The sequence below is a fragment of the Euphorbia lathyris genome, chromosome 2 (assembly GCF_963576675.1).
Source record: "Euphorbia lathyris chromosome 2, ddEupLath1.1, whole genome shotgun sequence".
NCBI classification, from domain to species: domain Eukaryota; kingdom Viridiplantae; phylum Streptophyta; class Magnoliopsida; order Malpighiales; family Euphorbiaceae; genus Euphorbia; species Euphorbia lathyris.
In genome coordinates this window covers 88,927,843-88,953,304 of record NC_088911.1, presented here as the reverse complement: position 1 = coordinate 88,953,304, position 25,462 = coordinate 88,927,843, and the positions used below count along the sequence as shown (strand labels likewise).

Genomic DNA, 25,462 nt, shown 5'->3' with positions numbered 1-25,462 from the left:
TCCCCGGACGCGGGGCGTGGGAGAGAACACGCGGAGCGTGAATCCAGAGCCAAGAGAGAGAAAGAAAACCACGCGGAAGAGGGCTCATCAGCCAAAGTACGTCCCGCGTACTTTTGGGCACGTCCCGCGTATAATGGATACTGATCCTGAAAAGGGCTCATCAGCCAAAGTACGTCCCGCGTACTTTTGGGCACGTCCCGCGTACTTTCACTTTTCAGGAACTTGTTCCTTACTCCAGCTCCTCCTTATTTACAATCCTGCCACTCCTTATTCACACCTTTGCCACTCCCTAATTACAACTCTACCACTCCTATATTTACACCCATGCCACCCCTTATTAATTAACCCAATTTACCCTTTAGATTTGTATTTTAATTAATAGATAGTTTACCCTTTTTTGTAATTTGGCAATTAGATTTTTGAGATGATATAAATTCATCTCTTTCTCTTGTAATAGGTTAACTTTTATCAAATTAAATATACATCTTCTTCCTTGTGAAGTTTGTTAAGGTTTTCACCTTCAACAATGAAGATTTCACTATTCCTATGGATTTAGTCCATGAATTGGGATTCACTAATTCTAGTTTAGTTAGAGAAGTTGGTATTCTTTGTTAGTTTACGATTAAAACTAACAGGTCACTATTTTAGATAAATCCGACCTGTATCACATTGAATAATATTGATTGTGAAGAAAGAGTTATTAAAAATGAGTCATATGCGGATACTCCAAGTACTCACATTTTTTTTTATGTCCGATTTTAGGATATACATTTTTAAAATTGAATCAAATTAGGACTTAGAGTTAAAATGTTTTTTAAATATATAATTACTAAAATTATGTATAACATTACAATCCAAATCCTTTGTTTATTTCCCAATTGGCTGTATCATGTATAACATATATTAATCTTAAAAAAATACAGAGCTATGAATTAATTTTTGAAAGTTCAAATTTAAATTCCTTGGGATCAATTCTCAAAAGAAAAATATATAAATCAATGTTAATTTAGGAAATATGTGAAATCATTAGTTTGATAATAAATAAACAGACGCAACTAAAGCAGTGAGTTCATATATGGAGGGCGCAACAAGACATGGATTCTGTAACAGCGAAACTAAATTCTTTAAAAAATGAACAGTATAATATCTTTGTCTTAAAAGCAAAACAAAGGATTATTAAATTAATTATCTGTTTAAGTTCGCAAAAGTGAAATTACTAAAAAAATATTCCAAATCTAAAGAAGCCCATCATCATCACATTCATATTCCTGCTTTCACACCCCCTTTCAGCTTCTACTCTACTACTGTGCTTTCTCTCACTAAAGGCTCTCCTTCTTTCTCAATTCGCTTTTTCTCCTCCTGCATTCGGTTTCTCTCTCTACTTGCTGAACTAATTCGAGAGATTCATACATACATAGAAGAGCGAGGGTATAAGGTCTTTTAGAGATGAGGGGACCTTTGGGAGCAGTAATAGGAAGATACCCTTCGAGTGATGGAAGTGCGCAGATTGGTGGAATCATTAGGCATAATAGGAAGTGCAGAGATGTTGCTTTTCTTGTCATTTTTATAGCATTTTGGGTTGCTATGATTGTCAATTCCAGCTTTGGATTTAACCAAGGAAACCCCCTAAGGTCAGTGACTGTTTCTACCTCCAATCACTTTCCTTAACTTCAATTTTTTTGTAATTCTTGTTCATTTCTGATTGTTATGATTAGATTCACTTTCTCTTTAAAATGCTGTTCTGAAGTCTTAACATATTTGCTCAAAGGGTTTTTTTTCGCTTTCAGTTGTTTTTTCCTAATTAATTTTGGACCATGACTGCTTATAGTTGCATTCTACTTCAGCAGCACTGTCTACTGTAATTTCATTTTATAGAAGTTTTCCTTTGTCTAAATATATATTCATCTCAGTTGGGTTCTTTTGTTAGCTCTATGCAAAGACAATTGAAGGTAAAAAGCGTAAAAAGATGTACATTTGAAATGTCAAATCAAGTTCTTAAATAGAGAATTTCATGTTTCCGGGTGTCTTGTTTTGAGTGCTTGATGGTGAACTAAGGATGTACAATTAAGAGAAATTCCACTGTTATATCTTTCATGTATCACATTTTGTATGGTGCAATTTGTATATAAGACTTTGCATCACTTTTTTAGCAGTTTTGGGGAAGTTTGTTATGATGGTGTGCTAAAATAAGCATGGCATTTCCTTTTATAAATTCCAAATTGGCTGAAATGGCTCATCAAATACTTCATGCTTGCCTATTTGCTTAAACACCCAAATGCCTTAGAAATTGTTTTCTTTACATAAGATTATGAAGCTACTAGTAAAATTACATTTTTGTCCTTTCGGATTTGTTTCAGGTAAAATGCATTGACAGTCATTGAAATTTGGTGTCAATTTCACAAAGCTCACTGAATTTCATTTTCTTTCAATAAAATCATTGAACTTCACGTTTGATTTCAAGAAAGTCATTCCGGCTAATTTGTGGTCAACTTTTTTTCTTCCACATCTATATTTGGGTGAGTTTTTATGCACAAATTGGTCCGAATGACTTCATTGAAATTAAATGTGAAGTTCAATTATTGAAAGAAAATGAAGTTTAGTGACTTTTATGAAATAGACTCCAAATATCACTGACTGTTGGTGCAATTTTACCTGATTTGTTTCAGTTACTAACCTTTTCTCTTGGTAGTTGTAGTTCTGTTTATAGACTTTAAGTTCAAATTTTAATTTCAACAGTTTCGTTCTTGGTTTTGGTATTCATCTTTATGATTGGCTATGGTGTGGTTTACCAGGCTTACTTATGGGCTGGATTATAAAGGAAATGTATGTGGTGATAAGCATGCAAATCCAAATCTTCATCAGTTAGAGCTTACTTATTGGTCAAATCCAAACCAGGTCTATCTTAGTGGTCTCAAGGATAGCCAGTTCAAGTTGCGAAACGCTCGAAGTATATGTTTGTTGGATTGTCCAATCCCATCTGAAGATGGATTGGATTGGGTATGCGATTATCCAGATGGAGATATCCGTCTCTCAATGGATGATTGGATTGATAGGAATTATAATTATTATGAGTTCCTTACTCCTGAAATGAGGAACACTTCCCTTCAACTCCAGGGTCCTTGTTACCCTATTATCTTTCCAACTGTTAATGGTAAGTCAACTAGATATTGTTTCTCAATTATCTGTTTCATATTTTGTTTGTACATTTGAACATTTTGAATACTTGTATAAATTTAGATATTGGACTTGAGTTCTCATGTTTTGGTGTAACTCATTCATTCTTTTTTTCTGCTAACTCAGTTTTTTGGAGGTGCCAGTTTATCGCTCATGCATCCAATGTGTCGCTGCGGCATTGGCAACAAATGGGTGGAGTTAACATCAATGAAAACATTTTAATAGATAAATCAATACACAAGTCCATAAATGCTCGGTCATCAGTATTGAAGGTTGAGAGGCTTTTTATTATTGCTATTCATTATGATTATTGTGCTTATGGATTAATATAGATAAGAATATAGCTTGCCTCGAAATATCAAGTTGCTGCATTTCACTGTCTGTATCAGATTCGAATATCGTAATAAGCAATATAATTTGCATCTAAAAAGCATTCTTATATATTTTGTGTCCTTGCACATTTATTACACTGAAGGGCTAGAAGCTGGGTACTTTAGTGCATATTGTTGTGTCACAATAAATTTTCTGAACTGTTTTTTTCCGTTTGATGTTTGTAATATGTTTTTCCATTGAGTTGAGACACTATTAAGTATTTTGTTGTTTCTAAAGCTCATAATTGTTGTTTACGTTTTTGCAGAGGTACATGGCTGATATTGGGAAGTCATGGCCTGTGTTGATTGTTTGTGGCGGACTCTTGCCACTATTTTTATCAGTGATTTGGCTGCTAATGATTCGGCATTTTGTTTCTGCAATGCCATGGATAACAGTTGCTGTCTTCGACCTACTTGTAATATCAGTAACTATGTTTTTCTACTTGAAAGGTCAGCAGTGCTTTTCTTATTTTCTTTTTCTGCAATTAGTGAACCATAATTCTCTGCTTAGATTGTTAGTCTTACATTCTTAATTTATAATTTGACCCGAAGGATTTGACTGCCACAGTTTTTTCTTTTCCCATGTGCTGTTTTGTTAGAGTGAGATCTTTAGATCACTCATTCTTTTTTTCGGCTCATGTGGATGTGATAACAATCATAATGTGGGGACTGATACTGAATATAATTTCTTTCTTTTCTTTTTAGCTGGATGGATTGGGAATGATGCCATCTCCCCAATCATTGGTCAACATGATCCGTACTACCATACATCTGGTCGGGTGGGTTCAATCATTCAAATTTCACAGGATTAACTCTTTATTTCTCCTCTTGGGCTCCGTTTGTTTGCTTAGGAAAATAAGTCAACGGAAAATTTTAGGTTAGTCAACAGAAAATTATTTGAAGAAAGTGAGGAAAATATTTTACCCTTTTCGAAAGAGTAAAACATTTTCCTAAGCTTTTGAACCCTACTCAATTCCTTCTTACCATTTTGAAAACAATAGCCACCCACCACTTCTTCCCATTTCCCGGTGTTGTAGCCAAACACTGGAAAGTATTTTATTTTCCAACACAAAATTTTCCCTTACCCAATATTTTCCGGCAAACAAAAAGGGGCCTTGTACTCAAATGTTCTTGTTATTTATGTGAGTAGTTTGCATCTTTCAGGAACTAAATCATCTCCGTGCTGTCACTATTCTAATGACATCTGTAATGGTTGTTGCCATCCTTACATCAATTGCCATTGTGCGCCGCATTCTTATGGCAACATCTGTCCTCAAAGTAAGTATAATGTTTTAGGTTGCAGTTTAAAGTATGTTTGTCAGATTGAATGGACTTGTGAAACTTATGCTGGACTCAAAGTGGTAGGTCGAACATCTTGCTGCCCCAGATTGAACAAGCTAAATGTTGGTTTTCAATTTAAAGTTCACCCCAGATATTCTTTTCCATGAGGTTGAACTACAAATTTAACGAGCCAAATGATGACAAGAAGTTGCTTCTTTTCATTTGATCTTGGTCTATGACTTTCATTTGCACCACTATAATTTTAGTCTTATGGATGCCACATAAGACCATAACTCCTTGTCAGAGCTAACAAGAACTATTCTTGGACTGTTACCTATCAGTTTAAGCTTTTGGGCTAAATGGTTCTTGTTTGAACTGATAGAAAGTAGAAAAGAATTCTTATTGATTTCTCTTATATATATAGCTAGGAAAACATACAAAAGAGACTGTTTACAAAAGAAACTAACTAACAGAATGCTAACAAACTTTGGCGCCTAAACTAACTACTTGTGCCACATCAGCATAAGCTTCTAATTGTTTCTGTTATCTCAATTCTTGATTCTTCATTTCAACAGTTCTTTTTCGTAAGGGTCGCTTGAGGTCAAGCCTGATAACTCCATTTGTTAATGAAATCTCAGCTCATGGTAGAGTCAGCCAATGTTGTACATGCTTCCTATCAGCTTAAGCTTTTGGGTTAAATGGTTTATTTAGCACTCAAGTAAGTGGCATTACATGAAGACGCGTTCATTTCATGTGATGAGTTCAGTGGCTCAAATTCACTGTTGCTGTAAAGCTGTACTAATTATTAATTAATGCTACTGTTCTTGAAAGTCCTTTTTACTCTTTAGGTTATTTGAAGATTTCTGTTTTTCCTTGTTCCAAGTCAAATATATCTATCTGTTCGTAAAATATGTCAATGCAGTCTGGGACTAGATATAAAGTTTTGATTTTTATGCAGGTTGCTGCAAAGGTCATAGGAGAAGTTCAAGCACTAATAATTTATCCAGTCATACCATATGCTGTCCTTGCCATCTTTTACATGTTCTGGTTTTCAGCTGCTCTTCATCTGTTTAGCTCTGGTCAAGTTGTCCAAAATGACTGCAATTCCAATTGTTGTGCCTACGATCTTGGATTAAAACGGCTTAACTGTGATCGTTGCTGTGGCTATAGTTTGCACTACACTCCTCATATAGCAATTGCCATATTTTTCCACCTGTTTGGATGTTACTGGGCTACACAGTTTTTTATCGCGTGCTCTGCAACTGTTATTGCAGGTTCTGTTGCCTCCTATTACTGGGCTCGTGGCGAGACATCGGTAAACTTCTAAGCCATGTGTGTACTTAATCAGCATTTGATAGATTTGTAGTCATATAATTTGCAAATGGTCTTCCTATTAATTGGTGGAACTGTGTTCATTTCATGATTTTCTCCAATTCCTGGCAATGCAGCCAGAGATTCCCTTTCTTCCAGTTTTTTCCTCTATGAAGCGGCTTATGCGCTACAGCCTTGGCTCTGTTGCTCTTGGTTCCCTGATTGTGTCATTTGTGGAATCCATTCGCTTTATGCTTGAATCAATACGGCGCAAACTAAAGTTAGCAGGAACCACACCTGACAGTTGCATAGGGAAGACAGCACATCACACTTCTCAGTTTTGTCTGAAATGTGTTGAATGGACCATTAAATCTGTGAACCGCAATGCTTATATAATGGTAATGTTATGTTTGAAACATTTGATGTTTGTATGAATCAAAATTATCTAATTACTTGTTATTTTGTTTTGGGTTGTGGACAATGCAGATTGCTATAACAGGTAAAAGCTTCTGTAGGGCATCTGTAATTGCAACTGAATTGATCATCAACAACATTCTTCGGATAGGGAGAGTAAATGTGATCGGAGACGTGATTTTGTTTCTGGGGAAGTTATGTGTTAGCCTTGCAAGTGCTGTTTTCGGTTTCCTCATGTTGGATACTCACAAATATAGATCTTCTCATAACAAGATATCCTCTCCACTGTTCCCTGTGTTGGTATGTACTTGTATTACGATCATCTAAGAATCCAAATACTTGTTTAATTGCTTCGAACTATACTGCGCTTGTGATATGAATGTTCCTCTGGTGCTTTTGGTGACTATATATGCAGGTGTGCTGGGGTCTAGGTTATATAGTTGCAACATTGTTCTTCGCGGTGGTGGAGATGTCAATTGATACAATCATTCTTTCATTCTGCCAAGATTCGGAGGAGCACCAAGGGACGGCACAGTATGCTCCTCCTCTTCTTCTCGACACCCTCAATGATAGAAATGAGACGCAGAGACTTACTCAATGATACTACTAAACATGTTCATGTACAAGTTAATTACTTTGTTGTGGAACTTGAAAATGTGATATTTAGTTAGGGAGTAGCATTCAGTTAGAAAAGAAAATCTCGGTGCCTTCTTTTGTTTCCTAATCATTTATTTGGCTTCTTCTTTCTTGAGTTATTTTACCGTTTGACTCAACCTAGTAGGCCTGAGTTGCATATAATATAATTAAGCATCAGATTGGTCTGATCAAATTCATAATATGTTAGACGAGTTATCTCTGTGAATTGTGTAAATTGTGTTGTTATGTAAGAAATTGAGAGGCATTTAAATTAGAAACTTGTCATTTCAATATAAAATTTTCAACTAGCATGAAAAGGGAACTCGAAACTATAAACTTGTGATGAGTTTATTGCTTGATGACTATTGGAAGGTTAACATATATTCTGTAGAGTGCATTTCTTCACTTGATTTTCCCTCTTTATATGAATGATTGCTCAGTGATGAGGAGGGGGAAAGTTAAGAGTACAAGTTTATGGAGACCATTCATTCTCTCCTAGTTGGTTAACACGGTTTTTTTTAAAGACTAAAATTACAAACAATATATAAGTCATATTTGTAAACGGGTGTTTAAACCCGTTATAATAGATCAGTAATTATAACAGGCATAAGTCCATTTAAAATTATGTGTAACTCCTACAATACTACAATAGTAACGAGTTTGTCCGTTACAAATAGCTATGAATTTACTGGTTATAAATGATGTCTTTTTCGGAAGTTTAATTGGTAATGCATGTACGTCCGACCAATTAAAAGATGAATATGAATATCACTTTACATAGAAAAAATTGAAGTGAAGAAATAAGTGTGTACAAATAGCATTAACAAAGGCAGCTCCAGTATTTTAACCAGGCCTAGCTTTCATAAAATCTTTTGAGAAATTTAATACCACTATTTTGAGTAATACTCCTATAACTTAAGGGTTCTATCCGCCGGATAGCTTTGATATTAGTGACCACAATTACGTCATCAAGTGATGTCCCTTCTTAGCTTGAGCTGACAGTGTGTAAAAGTAGTTTGTTCAGGTTAGTTGAATCGTTACCAGGCTTTTCATCTTCCACTTCCATTTTAAAGTTTCTACTATATATTAAGCTTCTTTAACTCCATTCAACTTCAAGCACACAATATGACAAAACCAAATTCATCCAAGCTATTCAATGTTGGTTCAGCATCAAAACCACAACAACAACATTTTGATATAGCAGATAATGACAGGCTCAGCAAATTGCCAGACTCCATTCTTTGCCACATTTTGTCCTTTCTTCCAACCAAACGTTCGGTTGGAACCAGCATTTTGTCCAGAAGATGGAGATTTACCTGGACTTCAGTTGCTGTTTTAGATCTTGATGATCATTTGTTCCAGCCGTATCATCTCCGAAAGAAGCGCAGAATTTCAGCCTCTAAAAAATCCTTTACAAATTTTGTGAACATGGTTCTAATTCTCCGTTCACATCCCTTTGTTCAAAGATTTAGACTTAAGCTTACCAATTGCTATCCACCCTCAGATGTTAATTCATGGATTTGGGCTGCAATTACACATAATGTTGAGGAACTTGATCTTTCTATGAAAGGTATGGTTAAGCTTCCCCGAGCTCTTTTCAGTTGTGAAACTATAGTGGTTTTGAAGCTTGCATCTGATATTGATCTCGATGTTCCGGAGTCTGTAAGCCTTCCGAATCTCAAGGTAGTTCATTTTGAATCTCTCCGGAGCTTGTGTGATGACAGTATAAACAGGATCTTATCTGGCTCCCCGATCCTTGAAGAGTTAGTGATCCACAGCGATTATGAAGATGATGTCAAGATCTTTTCTGTACTGTCATTATCACTGAAAACTTTGATAATTAGAAGAAATTCAGGATGGAATGGTAATCATTACAAGGTGGTTGTTGATGCTCCTAAACTTGAATATGTTGAGCTTTGTGATTCAGGGAGTCAGGTTATGGTAGACAGTATTGATTTTAAGAATGCAGCCTCATTAGTAAAATATGTTTTTGAATTTCCTCGTTTGTCTTGTGAAAATGTGGCCAAACTTACAAAAACGACTTGTAGTGTGTTTGTAATTCGCGATGTTAAGGTTTTGAGATGCCCTTTACATATGCTCAAGGTATGTCTTTCCTCATTGTATTAAAAGCCACTCTATTTTTTATGGGATTGATTTATGCTAACAATACATCTTATATTTTCAGACTCTGCTTTCCTATGCTTACATTCGCTTTAATAATTTGACACAATTGGTGGTGAAATATTGTGGAGAGGACCTGTCAATACTTCCTCAAGTCCTCGCAAAACTACCCAATTTGAAAGTTCTAGTACTCCAAGAGGTATGTTAAAATGATCTATCTGGACTGGAGTAATAAATTATAAATGTTAATGCAAATATATATTTGTTTTCTACAGTTAACTACTTGCAATCATACAATTACATGGAAACAAGACAAGTGTAAGATCAGTTGCTTGAAATATTCACTTAAAAGACTTCAACTCGAAGGATTCGAATCCACCCAAGGAGAGATGCAAATGTTAGAATATTTCCTAGAAAATGCAAGGTTCTTAAATGACATTAGACTCCTAAGTAGATATGGAGATTCTAGAAAATCAGCTTTCCTAGACAAGCTTTTATCCAATCCAAGCTGCTCAAATGCATTTAAAATTATCATTTCTTAGAAAAACAATTGCTTACATTTGCATCAGCTGTTTTTGTTAGCACAGGTTCTGAAATTAATCAAGGATGTTGCTACTTATATTTTGTTCTAAGCTTTCTATGTAATGCAATTTCAAATTGATTTCAGTGATGATTAGATTTATATTTTTGTGTTTGTGAGTTGCATGCATCAAATTAACATTTAGCGAGAGCATTAAATACTACTCCTCAGTTATTGAAAATAACTAGTAGTAATTGAAGGACATGTGCTATGATTTAAAAAGGCTTATAGTTCATATTGCCCCTAAACTATATCTTGAAAATCAATTAGCTCCCAAACTACTAAAATCACCAATCAAGCCTTTAACCTATTTAGAAATCAACAATTCTCACCCTCTTATCTTATAATGTTAAGAATTAATAGTAATTAATCCTAATTCAATACATAAATAATATTGTAGAGGGTATGGGATATATTCATCTCAAGTCCCAAAAAAGATCCAAAATAAACTAAAAAAAGTTTGAGAAATGAAACAAGGTTAGAAATTTTATTAACAAGGGACAGATCTCTTTCACAAATGAAAAATAGGAAGTAAACCCAAAATGAAGAGAAAATAACATTTTAATTAGGTGTTTTGGATTAAGATTAAGTTACTATTAATTCTTAAGATTATTAGAGAAGTGGGGTAAATTACATCCATGGCCATTGAACTTTACCCATTTAACATTGTGGCCATTGAACTTCAATTCTTAACAGTATGACCATTGAACTTTAGCTTTTTTAACACCGGTAGCCACTCAATGCCCCAAAATGACTGCTGAAGGTCTGAAAATAAAAAATTTGAAGAGTTAATGATATTATAAGGAACTTTAATTCTTGAAAATTTTCGTTTTGAGGTCATTTAAGTGTTGTTTGGTTAGAAGAGAGAAATTGAGTTTTTAGAGAGAGAGAAAGCTCCAAAAAGGTGATTTTGAAAAATAAAAAATGTGGTTTCATGGTAAATCTCGTTCTGGCCAACTTTAATTCTTGTATATTTTCATTTTGAGGTCGTTAACGGTCATTTTGAGGACTTAGTTAAAATTGAGTAGCCACCAATGTTAAAAAGTGCAAAGTTCAGTGGTCATACCGTTAACAATTGAAGTTAAGTGGCCACAATATTAAAATGGATAAAGTTCAATGGCCATGGATGTAATTTACCCTAGAGAAGTGGATGTCAATGGTTAATTTCTAAATAAGTTAAGGATTTGATTGGTGATTTTAATAGTTTAGGGACCTAATTGATTTTTAAGGTATAGTCAGGGCCAATATGAGCTTTATGTCAACTATATTTTTTATTTATTTCTCATATAAAACATCTAAAATAAAAAATAATATTCTCTAATTCCACGGAAAAATTAAATTGTAGGCATTAGAAATAAACCGAACTCAAATATAAGGATGGTGATATAGTTGAGAGATATAAAACTAGCCAAGGGTTATAATCAACAATTTGGGTCTGTCACACTAAGATCTTCTTTCATATTACTAACACTATCATAGTTAGAGTTTTTAGAGCCATTAGAGCAACGGCAAGCAACTTCAAAAGTTATCAAAATTTAACCCATCATTTTAAAATATATTATTTTATTTTCTCTCTCATTCACATCACTTTTGGCAATTTTTTTTAGAAAATTTGCCACTATGATCCATAAATCATTATTTTATATATAATTTATTTTAGATCTAAATATTATCGTAAAAATGCACTAATAGTAGACAATTAAATTAATTTTTTATATTAAAAAAATCATAAATTAGGGTATTAAAGGGGTACCAAAAAATGGCAACATTACCATGAAAAAACTAAACAATCTTGGTTATTCCAAAGGAAGACACTCTTCCAAGCACCCTCCACCTCATCAAGCACCCTCCCAAATATCAAAACAATAATATCGCCCTTAGTATTCATAAAAGAAAGTTAAGAACTCTTACACGATTTTTGTAATTATTCAAATACTTGATTTACCGAAGTATTGATGTTGATACACCAACTGTTCAGCCGACATCTACTCGTTGTCGTTTATGGTTGAGGACAAAACATTAGGTAAGCTTGGACTTGTCTGCCGACGGTTCAAACTTTGCTTCATTTCCTGCCTCCTTTTTGTATCGAACTTCTACCTCAATTGTTACCATTGGTTCTGTCTCGATTGTCACCGTTGGGTTGCTTCGCCTTTTTGCTCGAGATGAGTTCGAAGTCGAAGTTAAAACCCAAATCTAAAAACTCTGGGGTTTTTCCATCGATGGTCTTGCAATTTGCCTCCATCAAATCTTTGATTAAACTCTTATTTCACCGATCATTGCCTTCACAGGATCTGATATGATCTCTTGGTTGTCTCACGTTTCAACTCACTAGTAGAATGCCTCTTATTTGGTTGGACATGTCCACAGTTTGCTAAAACCTTTGTTTGTTAATTTGTTAATTGTCAATCTCGTTTGTCTGAAACGCTCGTTTGACTCGGCTTTTCAAAATCAAAAGAGCGATTAGTTTTAACAAATTAACGGATCTCAAATTACCTGTCATTATTTTGATACGCCTTGTTTCATGCTTGTACCAACGTTTTGCTCTGTTTGTTCATACATCCTTCATTTCTCATAGTAGGATCGCCACACTTTTTCCTGTTGAGACTCCTCACTTTTCTCAAGCTTATTGGAGTTCAAATACCTGCACAAAACGTGTCCTTTTTGTACATGAGTTGTTTTGGGCATCCCCTCCACAGAGCTATACATTATTTTAGGCGTCCCCTCAACACATTCATTATACTAGAAATATTCATCTCCACCCTAGGAGGTATTCATGGGTATCTACGATCTTGGATTACCACAACCCAAAATATCATCAATTTCACAATGGGCTCTGCCAGAATATTCTCGAGTGATCATGGCCTTTGTTCGTATTTTTTATTTATTAATAAATAAAGGGTAAATAATTTATTAGTACTCGTATTTTATCTAATACATTGTTTAGTTCCCCTATTTTGAAAAACACATTATCAGGTCTCTATCTTTTGTCAATATTAACAATTTGGTACTTTTGTCTAGTTTTTTTTTATAGATTTTTAACTGAATATATCTTAGATTTCAGGATAGCTATAGTAGATACAAAATGACCATGTTACTCTGTTATTTTCTAACTGTCTGCTTATGTCAAATATAACGGTTAAAAAACTAAAAAAAAAATAGACAAAAGGACCAAATGATTAATATTGACAAAAGATAGAGATATTATAATGTGTGTTTTTCAAAATATGGGGATTAAACAGTGTGTTAGATAAAAAGGAGGTGACTAATAAATTATTTACCTATAAACAAATTATTATATAAATGTAATTGAAAAATATATATATGCTATTTAAAATTAATAATATAAAATTATTTAATTTTGAAAACTATTAGTCTATGCAAGTTGAGATTTTTTATAACTTCTTCTCTGGCAAGAGAAAGGCGTGTGGGAATGCACTAAGACTAAAGACTAAAGTTGTAACAGTTAAATAGTCTAAGGATTCGCCTTTGGGAATGAAAAGAATTTTCGTGGCCAGCAGTCCTATCCATAGAGGTGCAAACCATCTGTGAAAGTGAATAGCCACTGCTGTCGGCGGTGGATACACTTACGAAACAAAAAAATAGTTTAAGGATGAAATATCATATTAGTCATGTATAGTTTTAGTATAGATACATCACTCTATAATGGTAAAAGAAAGATTTGAATAAAAATGATTTATACCTTTTCTTTTTCTTTTCTTTTCTTCTTAGCTATGAAATTTCATATGTTTATAGAGTTTTGTTTACCATCTTTTTAGATGTTAAATGTGATTATATGAAATTTTATTATACAACCTAAGATATTAAAGTTTTAACATTTTAGTATAATTATTCATTCATATTTTTTGAGAAGTATAAATATAGTCCTAAAAGTAAGAAATAGTATAAAAAAGAGGAAAGATATGGTATTATTGATTTTTATTTTTATTTTGAGATTTGTTTGTGATAATTAGATAATAAGGAGGGTTAATTTATAAAATAAATAAATATAATGACCAAATTAACTCTTTTCCTTTTGACTTTTAACACCATTAGTCAATTTGGTATGTGTTTGCTAACGGAATGAAATACATTGTACCATTTTGCAAACTCTTAAATCATACAAGTGTTGTTCGAAAACAGATGCAGCTACAAGGTTTATTTTTATACTTTTTTCTAAAATGTATATATATGAATTTGTTTTTTTTTTTACTGATTCCAACATGTTTTGAAAGAATAGGAAAAATAGAACCAGAAAAAAAATGTGAAACATGACATTCAATATAAATAATAGTAGGATATTTTTAGTTTATATAAAAAAAAAATAGTAGGATATATTTTAGAAAAGGACTCCACGTTGAGTACTATATATGTAAAGATGGCTCTTATGACCCTAAAAAGGGTAGGAAGACAAACGAATATTGAAATAAACATTTTTAAATGAAATTAAAATCCATAATATATTAAATCTTTAAGTTTAACTAATTATAACAAATTAATTTAATTAGAACAAAAGTTATAGAGAAACTCCAGTATACTTTTCAAAGTAATCCTCAGTGGAGACTTCTGAGCTCTGCCTGACACTCTATCTTCATCATCATGGGCTATGGCTGTGTTCCAGCATCTCTATCACCTCTTGGATTCTTCTGAAGGATAACTATGGTTGCTTTATAACTCTTACTCTTGTTAAACTAATATGCTATACGGAAGTTAAACTTAAGTATTTAACAACTATGAATGTTAAAGAGGGGGGTGGGGGTTTAGAAAGCCATGGAAGGAGAGAAAGAAAGGTTATATTACTCAAAGCAAGTTATGTTTCATACATTAGATGTCTTCTCTTTATATAGGTACAATATCAAATGCTAAAATTACCAAAATGAAGATTACATCATTACAAAAGTTAAAAGTACAAAATTTGAGGCTACACTTGTTTAATTCTTCTTATCTTGCTCTTCCACCTCATGCTTTACATCTTGCCACTATCTTCTAATGTCTCCACCTTATGCTTCTTATCTTGACACATGTTTCTTCATATCTTCATGTCTTGCCACATGTTGATCTAATTGCCACCTCATCCTTGGTTATTGCCACCTCGTTCTTATTTTTTTTTCTTATACATTTTTATCTCATTTTCTAAACAAATGGATCCTCCTCTTTTCCTTGATGAACATCTTCTTTGGGCCTTATGAAGTCAATATTCATAGGCTCAGGTGTTATGGGCTCAATTCTAATTAAACAAGATTTTCTTGGCCCATATATGGATTCATAATGGGCCAATGTTTCTGAACTATGCTTATATTTCTTATCCATTAATTTCGTATGCATTTCTGTCAAAATCTATTGACTTGTTTCAGCATCCATTTCCATTAAATAATTGATAGTTATCATTTCTTCAACTTCTCCATGATTCGATCTAGCTATTATCGCAACCTTTTATTTCTAATATAGTCTTCTAGTCTGCACTTGATCGTATGGATCCCATGTGCTCGTTTTTGTCCTAACCAAGATTTAAAATTCTCTAATTTGCATGGAATTTCCCATTGATGGTCGGAATTATCTACATCAAGCTTAGTGTTCCTACCAGTTTTAAAGATCTGAGCAATTATTTATGGGTTTCCCTTCTAAGTCCATAGCAGGGTCAAAAATTTGAACACAAAATATTCCTCTCCCAAATCTTAATCCAAGTTCGTCAATAGATCTAGGTATTATAGATGGTAGTTTTGAAACACTATTAAGGCTCTCATCAATCATGACTTTGTCCAGAAATCCATATCTAAATAGTTTCTGAACAACATCTTAATAGTTCTATATACGGTTTGACTCTTCTTATATGTAAAAAATTTCATGATATTCTTATATGCTTCTGTCATTTTTGGAGGAAATTGTAAAACCTGAGATGTTGTGATTTCTGATGACTTCTGATTAACCAGCTTAGAATGGTTCAGGGTGGTGGCTCCTGAGAGTCCACTCGATGAAGTTGGTATATCAATTGGCTTCTTATGAAGATCTCCTAACAAATCATAAGATGATCTAGGAGTCATGGTTCTTATATTCTGATTATTCTGAGAGTGGAGTTTCTTGAGTTCTTCCTCAAGGTTCTCCAGAAAGTTCTCATGATTTCTGATCATTGCCAGCATATGGTGGTTCTGATTTCTGATATTCGCTGGAAGATTGTCTCCATTTCTGCTCAAAAAATCAGCTAAGATATTTCGTTTTCCAGAAATAGGCTTAACAACAAAATTATAGCAATTGAAATTTTTTTTGCCAATGCCTTCTTTTGTTAAGTTCTGGTATGAGATCTATTTTATTTCTGATAAATGCTCCTACTTGTGTATTATATGTTCTTATTATAAATTCTATGAGTAACAAATGATATCTAAATCATTTAATTCCATTTTTAATAGCTAGTAATTCTTTCTCACTAATATGATAATTTTTCTCTGATGGTTTCCAAGTTCCTGATCTATAGCCACATATTAAAGGAGTTTCTTTGTCTATATCTTCTTTTCTATATGCTATGAGGATTGCTCCCCATCCGATATCACTAGCATCTGTATATAATTCTAATTGATCATTATCTTTAGGTAGTCTTAATTTTGGGAGAACTTTTACTACTTCTTTTATTTTTCTTATAGTATCAGTATGAGTTGTCGTCCATTCAAATGATTTATGTTTCTTAATTAACTCTTGCAAGGGTTGTCGTAATTTTGGTAAGTCTTTTATATAATCTGATGCATAATTTATTATTCCTAGAAATTGTTGGACTTCTTTCTTAGTATCTAATTTTTCTTTAAAATTTTCGATTCTAGTTACTATATGATCTTGTAGTTGTAATCCTTCACTATCTATCATATATCCTAAATATTCTATTTTATTTTTAAATATTTCTGATTTCTTTTCGGATAAAAGGATTCCATGTTGTCTTACCGTTTGTATAAATGCATCTAGGTGATGTAAATGGTCTGCTATATTATTACTGTAGATTAATATATCATCTACATAAACTACACAAAATTCATTTAATTTTCTAAATATCGTATCCATTCTTCGTTGAAATATCTGGGGTGCATTTTTCAAACCAAAAGGTAACATAATCCATTCATAATGTCCTTGTGGTGCACTAAATGCTGTTAAAGGTCTTGATTCTTTAGTAAGCTTAATTTGCCAAAATCCACTTTTACAATCAAATGTACTGAACCACTTTTTTTCCTGATAATCTATTAATTAAATTTCTCTTATAAGCTAAAAAATATCCATCAAAAATCGTTTTCTTATTTAGTTCTCTATAATCTATTACCATTCTCGCTTTGCCTCTCTTTTGTTCGCTATGTTTTCTTACTAAGAATGCTGGACTACTATGAGGGCTTTTATTTTCTTGAATTAATTTTGAGTCTAATAATTCTTCTATTTGTATTTCAAATTCATTTTGATCATCAGGACTATATCGTATTGGTCTGGTTCTAACAACATCATTAGGGTTTATGGGTTCTATCTTAGCATATATCTTTTATTTTTCCCACAAGGTTATGGGTTTTTCTCCAAAGTTTATCTTTCTTCCTCCTCTCATCAGGTTAGGTTAACTGTATTTTCTTTAATCAGTGTTTATATATTTTATTGAATTTCTTTTATCCGTATGAATTGTATCTTCTCTCAATTATTCTGCTATTTATACATTTTTCGGATTTAGCAAGAGCGGAAACGAATTATTTTATACGTAGATAATATATCTACGTGGTTGCAATAAAAGAAAGGATTCAGATCCGAATGTTTGGAAGGGCCTAAATGATGAAGATTCGATTGCAATTGCTTTTCTGTGGATTTGGATTTCCATGATGTATATGTGTTTTTGTTTATGTGTGTTTTATACCCTTTATGGCTTTTTATGCTCTTTGTAGTCGTTTTTGTCCCATTGTGGATTTTGTAAGGTTTTTTACCTTTTTCATTTCTTGTTGTAATTGTTCTTTTCGTATCTAATGAAGATATAAACATTTTCATCAAAAAAAAAAAACTATAGAATCCCACATCAGTGGAAAAGAGCCAAGTCGTAGAAAACAATCTATATAAAAGGTCTGAGTGCTTTTGAATGAAATATGCCTATTATCATTTGAAAACCGGAGCCAAACCGGTTCACCAGTTGATTATGGTTTTCACTGGGTCAATGATATCGACCCAAAAGATTAGTAACTGAACCGGATGCATGGCTAGTTCACAGTTGAACCGGTTCGATCGGCCGATCCGATCTGGTTTTTAAAACATTGATTTAATCTACTCCATGGTCTCGTGTGAGGGAAGACTTTTGGCTGTGGTTACAGGACAGATCAGGCTCATATACAGTCAAAAGTGGGTACATTTTCGCACTAAAATCATCTTCTATTGGAGCTCGGTCTGGCAAATTATTGCTGCCCAAAAAGTCCGAAATTATATTTGGTGCATCTTATCTAAGTGTTTACCAACACTAGCAAACCTTGCTGTTTACTACCTAATGTCTGCCTGATTTGTCATATGTATGGAGAGGATAAAGCCCATATTTTTGTCACTTGCATTGTCATATGTATGGAGAGGATGAAGGTCATATTTTTGTCACTTGCATTTTTGCGCAGTAGGTTTGGGAGCTCTTATTTGGTGATAGGTGCATGAGTGACTGTTCTGACTTTTCTAGTTGGTTTTGCACCCTTTTAAATCAGCCTGGGTCATCTCGGATAACAGATGTATCTAGTATTGTCTGGGGCCTATGGAAAAATCGCAATAGTATGGTTTGGAATAAAAAAGGTAGTTGCCTACCGTACTGCTCGCAGCGGCTACTCGTGACCAGGCCTCTGCAGCTCAGACATTATCCCAGACTGTTAGCTCGTCGCAAGTGACAGGAATCTCCCAGTGGTGGAAACCTACTCTCGGTCACTATGTTTGCAATATCGACGCCAGTCAGTTTGAGGAGAAAGGTTACAACTCCTATGGTTTTTTGTTACGTGATCAAAGGGGTAAGTGCTTATTTGCATCACATGATGATCTTTTGAGTCTCTTTGATCATGCTCTATCCGAGGCTTTTGCATTCAAAGAGGCCCTCATTTGGATCAAGTCTACATGTCGAAGCGGTATCAAATTCCAATCAGACATTTTAACACTTGTGCAAGCCATCCGACACCATGTGGTAACTAGTTTCTATCTCTCGGATACTATATCTGAATGTGTGGATTTATTTAGAGATTTAGACAATTGCTATATCTCATTTGTTCGATGTTCAACGAATATGGCAGCTCACTCCTTAGAGAGAGCGGTCACATCTAAGTCTGTTCATGATGTGTGGTCTTGTCCACCGTCTTTCATTATTGATGTTCTTTTTTCTAATTCTTCTTAATAAAAATTTGTTTAAGTCAAAAAAAAAAATATATATATATATAGTATATTATATTAGATTATTTGTACGTACATATTGATTTAATTGCAAGTTAAAGTTTGCTACTTTGATCATACCTCAAACCTAATGGCAAAATCAAATTCATCAAAACCACATTACTAATGTGATCTTTGGGTTCGAATCTTTTACTAACTGACCCAAATATCAATGGTATCAAATTCATGGGAATTATAAATTTGCGAGTACTAAACCTATATGGGTTTTACTTATTCTCCAAACGACCCAATAAAGGTAAAGATATGTTTTAACTAACAGTCTGTTTGTTTATCGTAAATATTGTGCAAGAAAATATTTTTCTAATTTTTCGGTGTTTGTTTGCTGAGAAAAATAAATTAACTTTAAATTTTAAGCTAGTCAATGAAAAAATATATGAAAAAAGTGAGAAAAATGTTTTACAATTTCGAAAAAAGTAAAACATTTTTCTAAACTTTTGAGTGTAAACTATAATCTCACCTAATTTATTGTGTCATTAACATCACTGATATTTAAGTTTTGTGTCAATGAACTCATTGTTACATTGTTACCGAATCTCATGTTGGAGATAACCATGGCTTGTCAAATAAAAATATAAAAAAATCTTTTAAAACCCGTTAAAGGTAAATTTAAGACTTATTTCATGTATTTTATAAGACAAAAGTGTATATAAAAAATCATAAGTTTATTTGCTAAACCTACTAAAGATGTGTTTGGCATTGTTTTCACAGCTAAAAGCACCGTTTGTGATCTCCATTTCTGATGGATAAATCTATTATCCCAACCATTTATCTCTTTCTATAAGTGAAAGAATTTCTATAACTAATTCACATATGTTGATATAGTTCAATCAATTGACGGTCACTAGTACAGAAATAGCCTACGGCCACGGTCGTTTACCCTCATTAGTCACGGAAACTGTGGCCAAAAGAGGCGTGGCAAATGCTTGGAATCTTTAGCCACGGTTGTTCAACCGTGACCAAATGGGCATTAGGATCGGTTTTTACATATAACCGACTCTAATGTTTTATGTTTTGGCGACGGTTGTTACGAAAAACCGTGGCTAAAGGGGTCTTTAGCCACGGTTGTTTGTTACAACCGACTCTAATGCCCTTAACCATTAGAGTCGGTTGTTGAAACAACCGACTCTAATGCTCTAACCATTAGAGTCGGTTGTTGGAACAACCGTGGCCATTGATATGTTTTTAATTAAAAAAATAAAATAAAATATTTTGGATTGAATGGAGCTCTGAACTATATTCACATATCACAAGCATAAATATTACAACAATAAAATCTGACATAATTGTGGGCAAAAGGTTTTCTTTGAAATAGGAAAACTGTAATGAATGTTGAACCAACTAATATGCTATTCGCCTTCACATACTTGAGCATTGAATGCATCTCTGCTATCTTTTCGATTTCACATATCTTCTCTCAGGTTTTGAGGTGATATTTCTGCTATATAAACATGCACCTGCAGACTATAAACAAGACATGTACAGTAAGCAATACATGGCACAAATTTCCCAATTAAACAATAAGGAAATCCTCAAAATTTAGCATGTATGATATGGATTCCAACACCAAAACCTTCCAACAACCTTCCCATGTAGAGAAAAGAAGTATCCTACAAAAAGACTAACCCTTAAATATAATTAACATCGTAATGTAAGAAATTTACATAAATTTAGAATCATTCAGAATAGAAATGCTTTATCGTTTCAACTCACTCTGGCAAAAGATATAGTAAGCCATCCAATAATATTAGGAATAGCAGCAATCATTAGAGTCTGTGAATGCAAAAAGCAAAACTCAGTAATCGAGAACTTAAAAGCAAAGGACAAAAAGATAAATCATAAGTACTACTACTTGTTCTTACCCTTTTTCGTCCATTGTATTCAGCAATCTGGCCGCTTGCTATAGCCCCAACCATAGCACCCACATTCGATAATGAACCAAATAGCGAATACTGAACCAGAATTAAAAAGCATTAGAAATCAAGCCCAACGCAAGCTAATAGAATTAGCATCAAACAGATACTGTATTATTGTATACCTCTGGCACAGTAAGTCCGAGATCCTCAGTGATGGCGGTTTGGGTTGGGGACAAATAACCAGATCACTAATTAGTAATCAACGAAGTTGAAAAGGAACAAAGAAGAAGAGGCAAGATTAATTAGCGTTATGGAGCTTTAGGCAAAACAATCAAAGAAAAAATCAACCATTCTCTCTTAAACTTGCTTGAAATCGGTTCAGCTACCAATTAAAGTTCAAAAGCCCAAAAAAAACAAAAAAAAAACTGTGAATTGAGAGAAGGAGATAGTCACTAGTACAGAAATGATTTGGATTGAAGGGAGCTACTATACAATGCATCATTGCTCGTTAAAAAAACATTCAAATAACTATATACGGTAACTAATTAATTCAATTTCTACAACTCAATGTCAATCACAATACTATAATAATTTTGCATACATAGAAATGTAGAATGCTTCACAAATTCATGCAAATAGACTAGAAAAATTGAAATCCTTTCTCTATGTTGAAAACAGGAAATTGGTGGTGTAAACAAGTTTTGGCAAGACATCCTAATAGTTCTCGATTCTCAAACTCAAAAATTTATGATCCTAGGTGCCAACATTCTAATCCTTTATATAGGAGTTTGTAAGGAAATTATATAGAGATGATCTAATCAATGTTGTCCAAGTTCATGGCAATGAAATTAATTCACCAACGTTCTTGCTAGGCTGCTAATTTAATACTGAAAACACCACATTTCAGAATTGCAGATATGTTTCATAATACTGAGAAGCAACACAAAGGTCCTCAATACACACAGATGAGAATAAACTCAATCAAAAAGACAAGGCTAGACTTACTTCTTATGCCTGAGCAAGTGATGCAACCTTCCCTGTTCCAATTGCCCACACAGGCTCATAGGCTAGAACAACATCTGTCCAGTCCTTTACCCGCTCTATCATCAAAGTAAAGTATGGAACTAATTTAAGAAATTTAAAAGAATTTTAAGATAATGGATATAATGATGCATAAGAAAACATTCAAATTACATCCTTATATATATATATATATATATGATAGACTTTTATATTATTCATATGCGTGAAAAAACTTACAAAAGATTAACATAAAATATGTTAACTACCAATGCTGAAAAATGCAATCAGAATGCTTACCAGCTATGGCTTTGGTTTGTGCAGCAACAACATCCAAAGTAGACTCTGCTTCACGCTGCTCCAACTCTCACCAACGCAAGCTATAACTTTCAAACCTTTGGAAAGTGCATATGCAACTTTATCTCCAACAAACTAAAATGAAAATTCTTACATGATCAGAAACTATCACAAGTGCAAAGCAAAAAGCAAGCACTTATGAAGAGGCACTCATCAGCATATCAAGTACTAGAACCTTTTAGGATAGCCTACCTCATTTGACTCGTCCAAAATAAGTCTTCTTTCGGAGTGACCAAGGATAACCCAATGAATACTGAAAGGGATAAGGTACCAAAATAGGCCTATGGTTTTTAGGGAAGTACCAATTTAGACTCAACGTACAAAATAGAACCAATGTAGGTTTAACATTTAAAAAATTGTACCAATTTAGGCTTCGATAATGGAACGAGACACGTCTTTGATATTACTCCGTTAAGTTCTGTCAATTGTACGTGGTGGGAGAAATCAAAACTTAACGGAGTAATAGGAAGGAATGACGTGTCCAATCCGTTATCGAGGCCTAAATTGATACTTTTTTAAACCTTAAACCTATATTGGTGCTATTTTGTATGTGGAGCTAAATTGATACTTCCCCAAAAACCATAGACATATTTTGATACCTTATCCTATACTGAAATAAGTCCTTTGCTAAAATACAGAAAGCCATTATTTAGGAGGCTGAAAAGAATACAAAAAAAAGAAAGCTTTAACTGGTTGATTGAAAAGCAAAGAAAAGAAAGTTGAAATTATTCAGCATAATCGAGTGTTGCGTGGTGTTATCGTTAAAATACAAAAAACCAAAACTTATTTCCTCAATGAAGTATGTCAAATTATACCTTTCCCAAACATAAGATTACAGTGATTCCGGCCGTGCCTTCAACCGCTTTTCTTTATCTCCGCAGATTTGATAATTTCAATGAACTCAGGCTGATCACAGCCAAAACAAAATACAAAGTAAGGAAAAACACTTACAAAGTTTAATGCATTATAAGTTAACAACCATCCAATTACTTACCTTCAGTGAGGCTCCACCAACCAAAAAATCATCAACATCAGGTTGTGCAGCCAAATCCTTGCAGTTTGCATCACTCACTGACCCTGAAATGCAAAAACAATTAAATATAATTACTCCAAAACGATTAAATTCAGCAAGCAACTACAAGCAATAATGCACACAGAGTAGCTTTGTTTCCCATTCTGCCCGGCTCCTTCCTTCGGGTTTCCATCTTGAAACGACGACCAATTGTGCTGCAAATTGTGCAAAATACAAACTATTTAGCATTCACAGCATCACAAAGTACAAGGGCTTGAGCAACCCATTCTATTCTAAGTAAGCAATTCTTCACCATTATAACCTGATGCCACCAAGAAAAAGTCAATAATGCAGCAGTAACTGATGAATACATACTAAAAAATCCGAACTATATCAAATGTTTTTCCCTAAAGAACAGAGACTGTGAATCTGAAATTTAGTTCAACAAACTTGAGGACAAAGATTCCGAACTATATCAAATGTTTTTCCCTAAATTTAAGAATGCCTTTTCAAGCTAGACATTTTATCAAACAGAAACAGAGCGCCTAATCAGTAAATGAAGAGAGTTTAAACTAACAGCCAACTGTTTGAAACATGAATCACAAATTAAAAGAACCAATTTCATTCATCATACCTGAATCATCATAATGCTGGCTCTATTACTTTTACTTCAATCAATCCTCTGCACATTCTCATTTCCATAGGACGACGAACTCCTAATTTAGAAATAAATATTTACCAGGAAAACGAATTAGCTAACTTATATGCAAATGAGAGCACATAAAACCTTAATTTAAATTCAATAATAATAATAATAAAGAGATAGAGATATAGATATAGATATACGGGAAGGGAAGGGATGTGATCAAGGGCTATTCCAGTGCTGGAGAGAGCTTGCTGGACATATTGAGGAATCCGATTAGTGTCGCTGTACACAGAGATGGAGACCGGCCATAATAGTTCAATTTAATAAGGGCGGAACTTATGTTCTGATCGATTAAATGGGGATCGCGGCTCTTGGGAACCTAGCAGTTCTCTATGTCCCACAGACGTCTTCGCCGACACGTACTGCAGATCAGGGCGTCTCCTCTAGTGGCTCACTTCTTGGCCGATCTCAATTGACTTCGGCACCAGTAGAGTCAGGAGCTTTCTCTTCTTCTTCCTCGCAGTCAAGAAGCTCCTCCTGGCAAGCATCGTCATCTCTTGTTTCTCCCATAGTGCTAGATACATAAAAAAAATTAGATCTCAAATCAGTGATTCAGAAACACAACGAGTTCCATTCGATCAAAATCTAAACTCAGAACACGAACCAACGATCGCACTGTAAACGATTTTATAAACGAAACCTAAACTCAAACGGTAGAATCAAATGTAGAAAACCCATGTTAATCACTTACCTTTATTAGACTCGGAACACGAATGAAGCACACCAACAACACACAGACGAACTTCAAACTCGCACTCAGAGCATTGATATGGGTCTAGAAGAAAGGGAACATGTTTCGCGTAAAGGAGGAGAGCTGCTAATATCTAGGTTACGCAAAGGAGAGAAAGAGAAATGGTGAGAACAATAGGCACGGTTCGTATATTCATCTTCAGAGTCGGTTTTTTATTTAACCGACTCTAAAAAGTAATTGGCGTTGGTTTTCAATGAACCGACGCTATTAACTCCAGTAATTAGGGTCGGTTCTACCTGAACCAATGCCAATTACTAGCTCATTGCTCTCGGTTTATATTTAAACCGACACTAATTACTGCTTATTAGCCTCGGTTTAAGAAGAACCGACACCAATGACCGTTCAAACCGTGTGTCATTTTTAAAAATCACATTTAGAGTCGGGTTTTTTCAAAAAACCGACCCAAATGCTTTAATGATTTGAGTCGGTTTTTTAAATAACCGACCCCAATTATCTATAGCCACGGT

At 33.9% G+C, this 25,462-nt stretch overlaps 1 protein-coding gene and 1 long non-coding RNA gene across 7 annotated transcripts; one reads left to right on the top strand and one right to left on the bottom strand.

Annotated features, from left to right (window-relative positions):
* The first annotated feature begins 1,202 nt into the window (after positions 1-1,202).
* LOC136218880 (choline transporter protein 1) lies at positions 1,203-7,291 on the top strand. Its single transcript, XM_066006039.1, has 10 exons — positions 1,203-1,631; positions 2,793-3,151; positions 3,301-3,446; positions 3,812-3,995; positions 4,251-4,324; positions 4,710-4,823; positions 5,785-6,141; positions 6,275-6,535; positions 6,624-6,851; positions 6,967-7,291. Exons 1-10 carry the CDS (start codon positions 1,447-1,449, stop codon positions 7,150-7,152), a joined length of 2,094 nt encoding a protein of 697 aa, XP_065862111.1. The 5' UTR covers positions 1,203-1,446; the 3' UTR covers positions 7,153-7,291.
* A 13,226-nt stretch (positions 7,292-20,517) lies between these two features.
* Positions 20,518-25,106, bottom strand: LOC136218879 (uncharacterized). 6 transcript variants are annotated; one of them, XR_010683966.1, is made up of 12 exons: positions 24,936-25,106; positions 24,385-24,758; positions 24,173-24,254; positions 23,682-23,753; positions 23,521-23,603; positions 23,342-23,432; positions 22,719-23,183; positions 22,470-22,601; positions 21,332-22,249; positions 21,156-21,245; positions 21,007-21,066; positions 20,518-20,914 (listed from the first exon to the last, which is right to left on the bottom strand). It is a non-coding gene; the product is annotated as an uncharacterized lncRNA (long non-coding RNA). The 6 variants fall into 6 exon arrangements; XR_010683964.1 differs by having other exon boundaries at positions 20,518-20,903; XR_010683965.1 differs by having other exon boundaries at positions 20,518-20,757.
* Between the last annotated feature and the right edge of the window lie 356 nt (positions 25,107-25,462).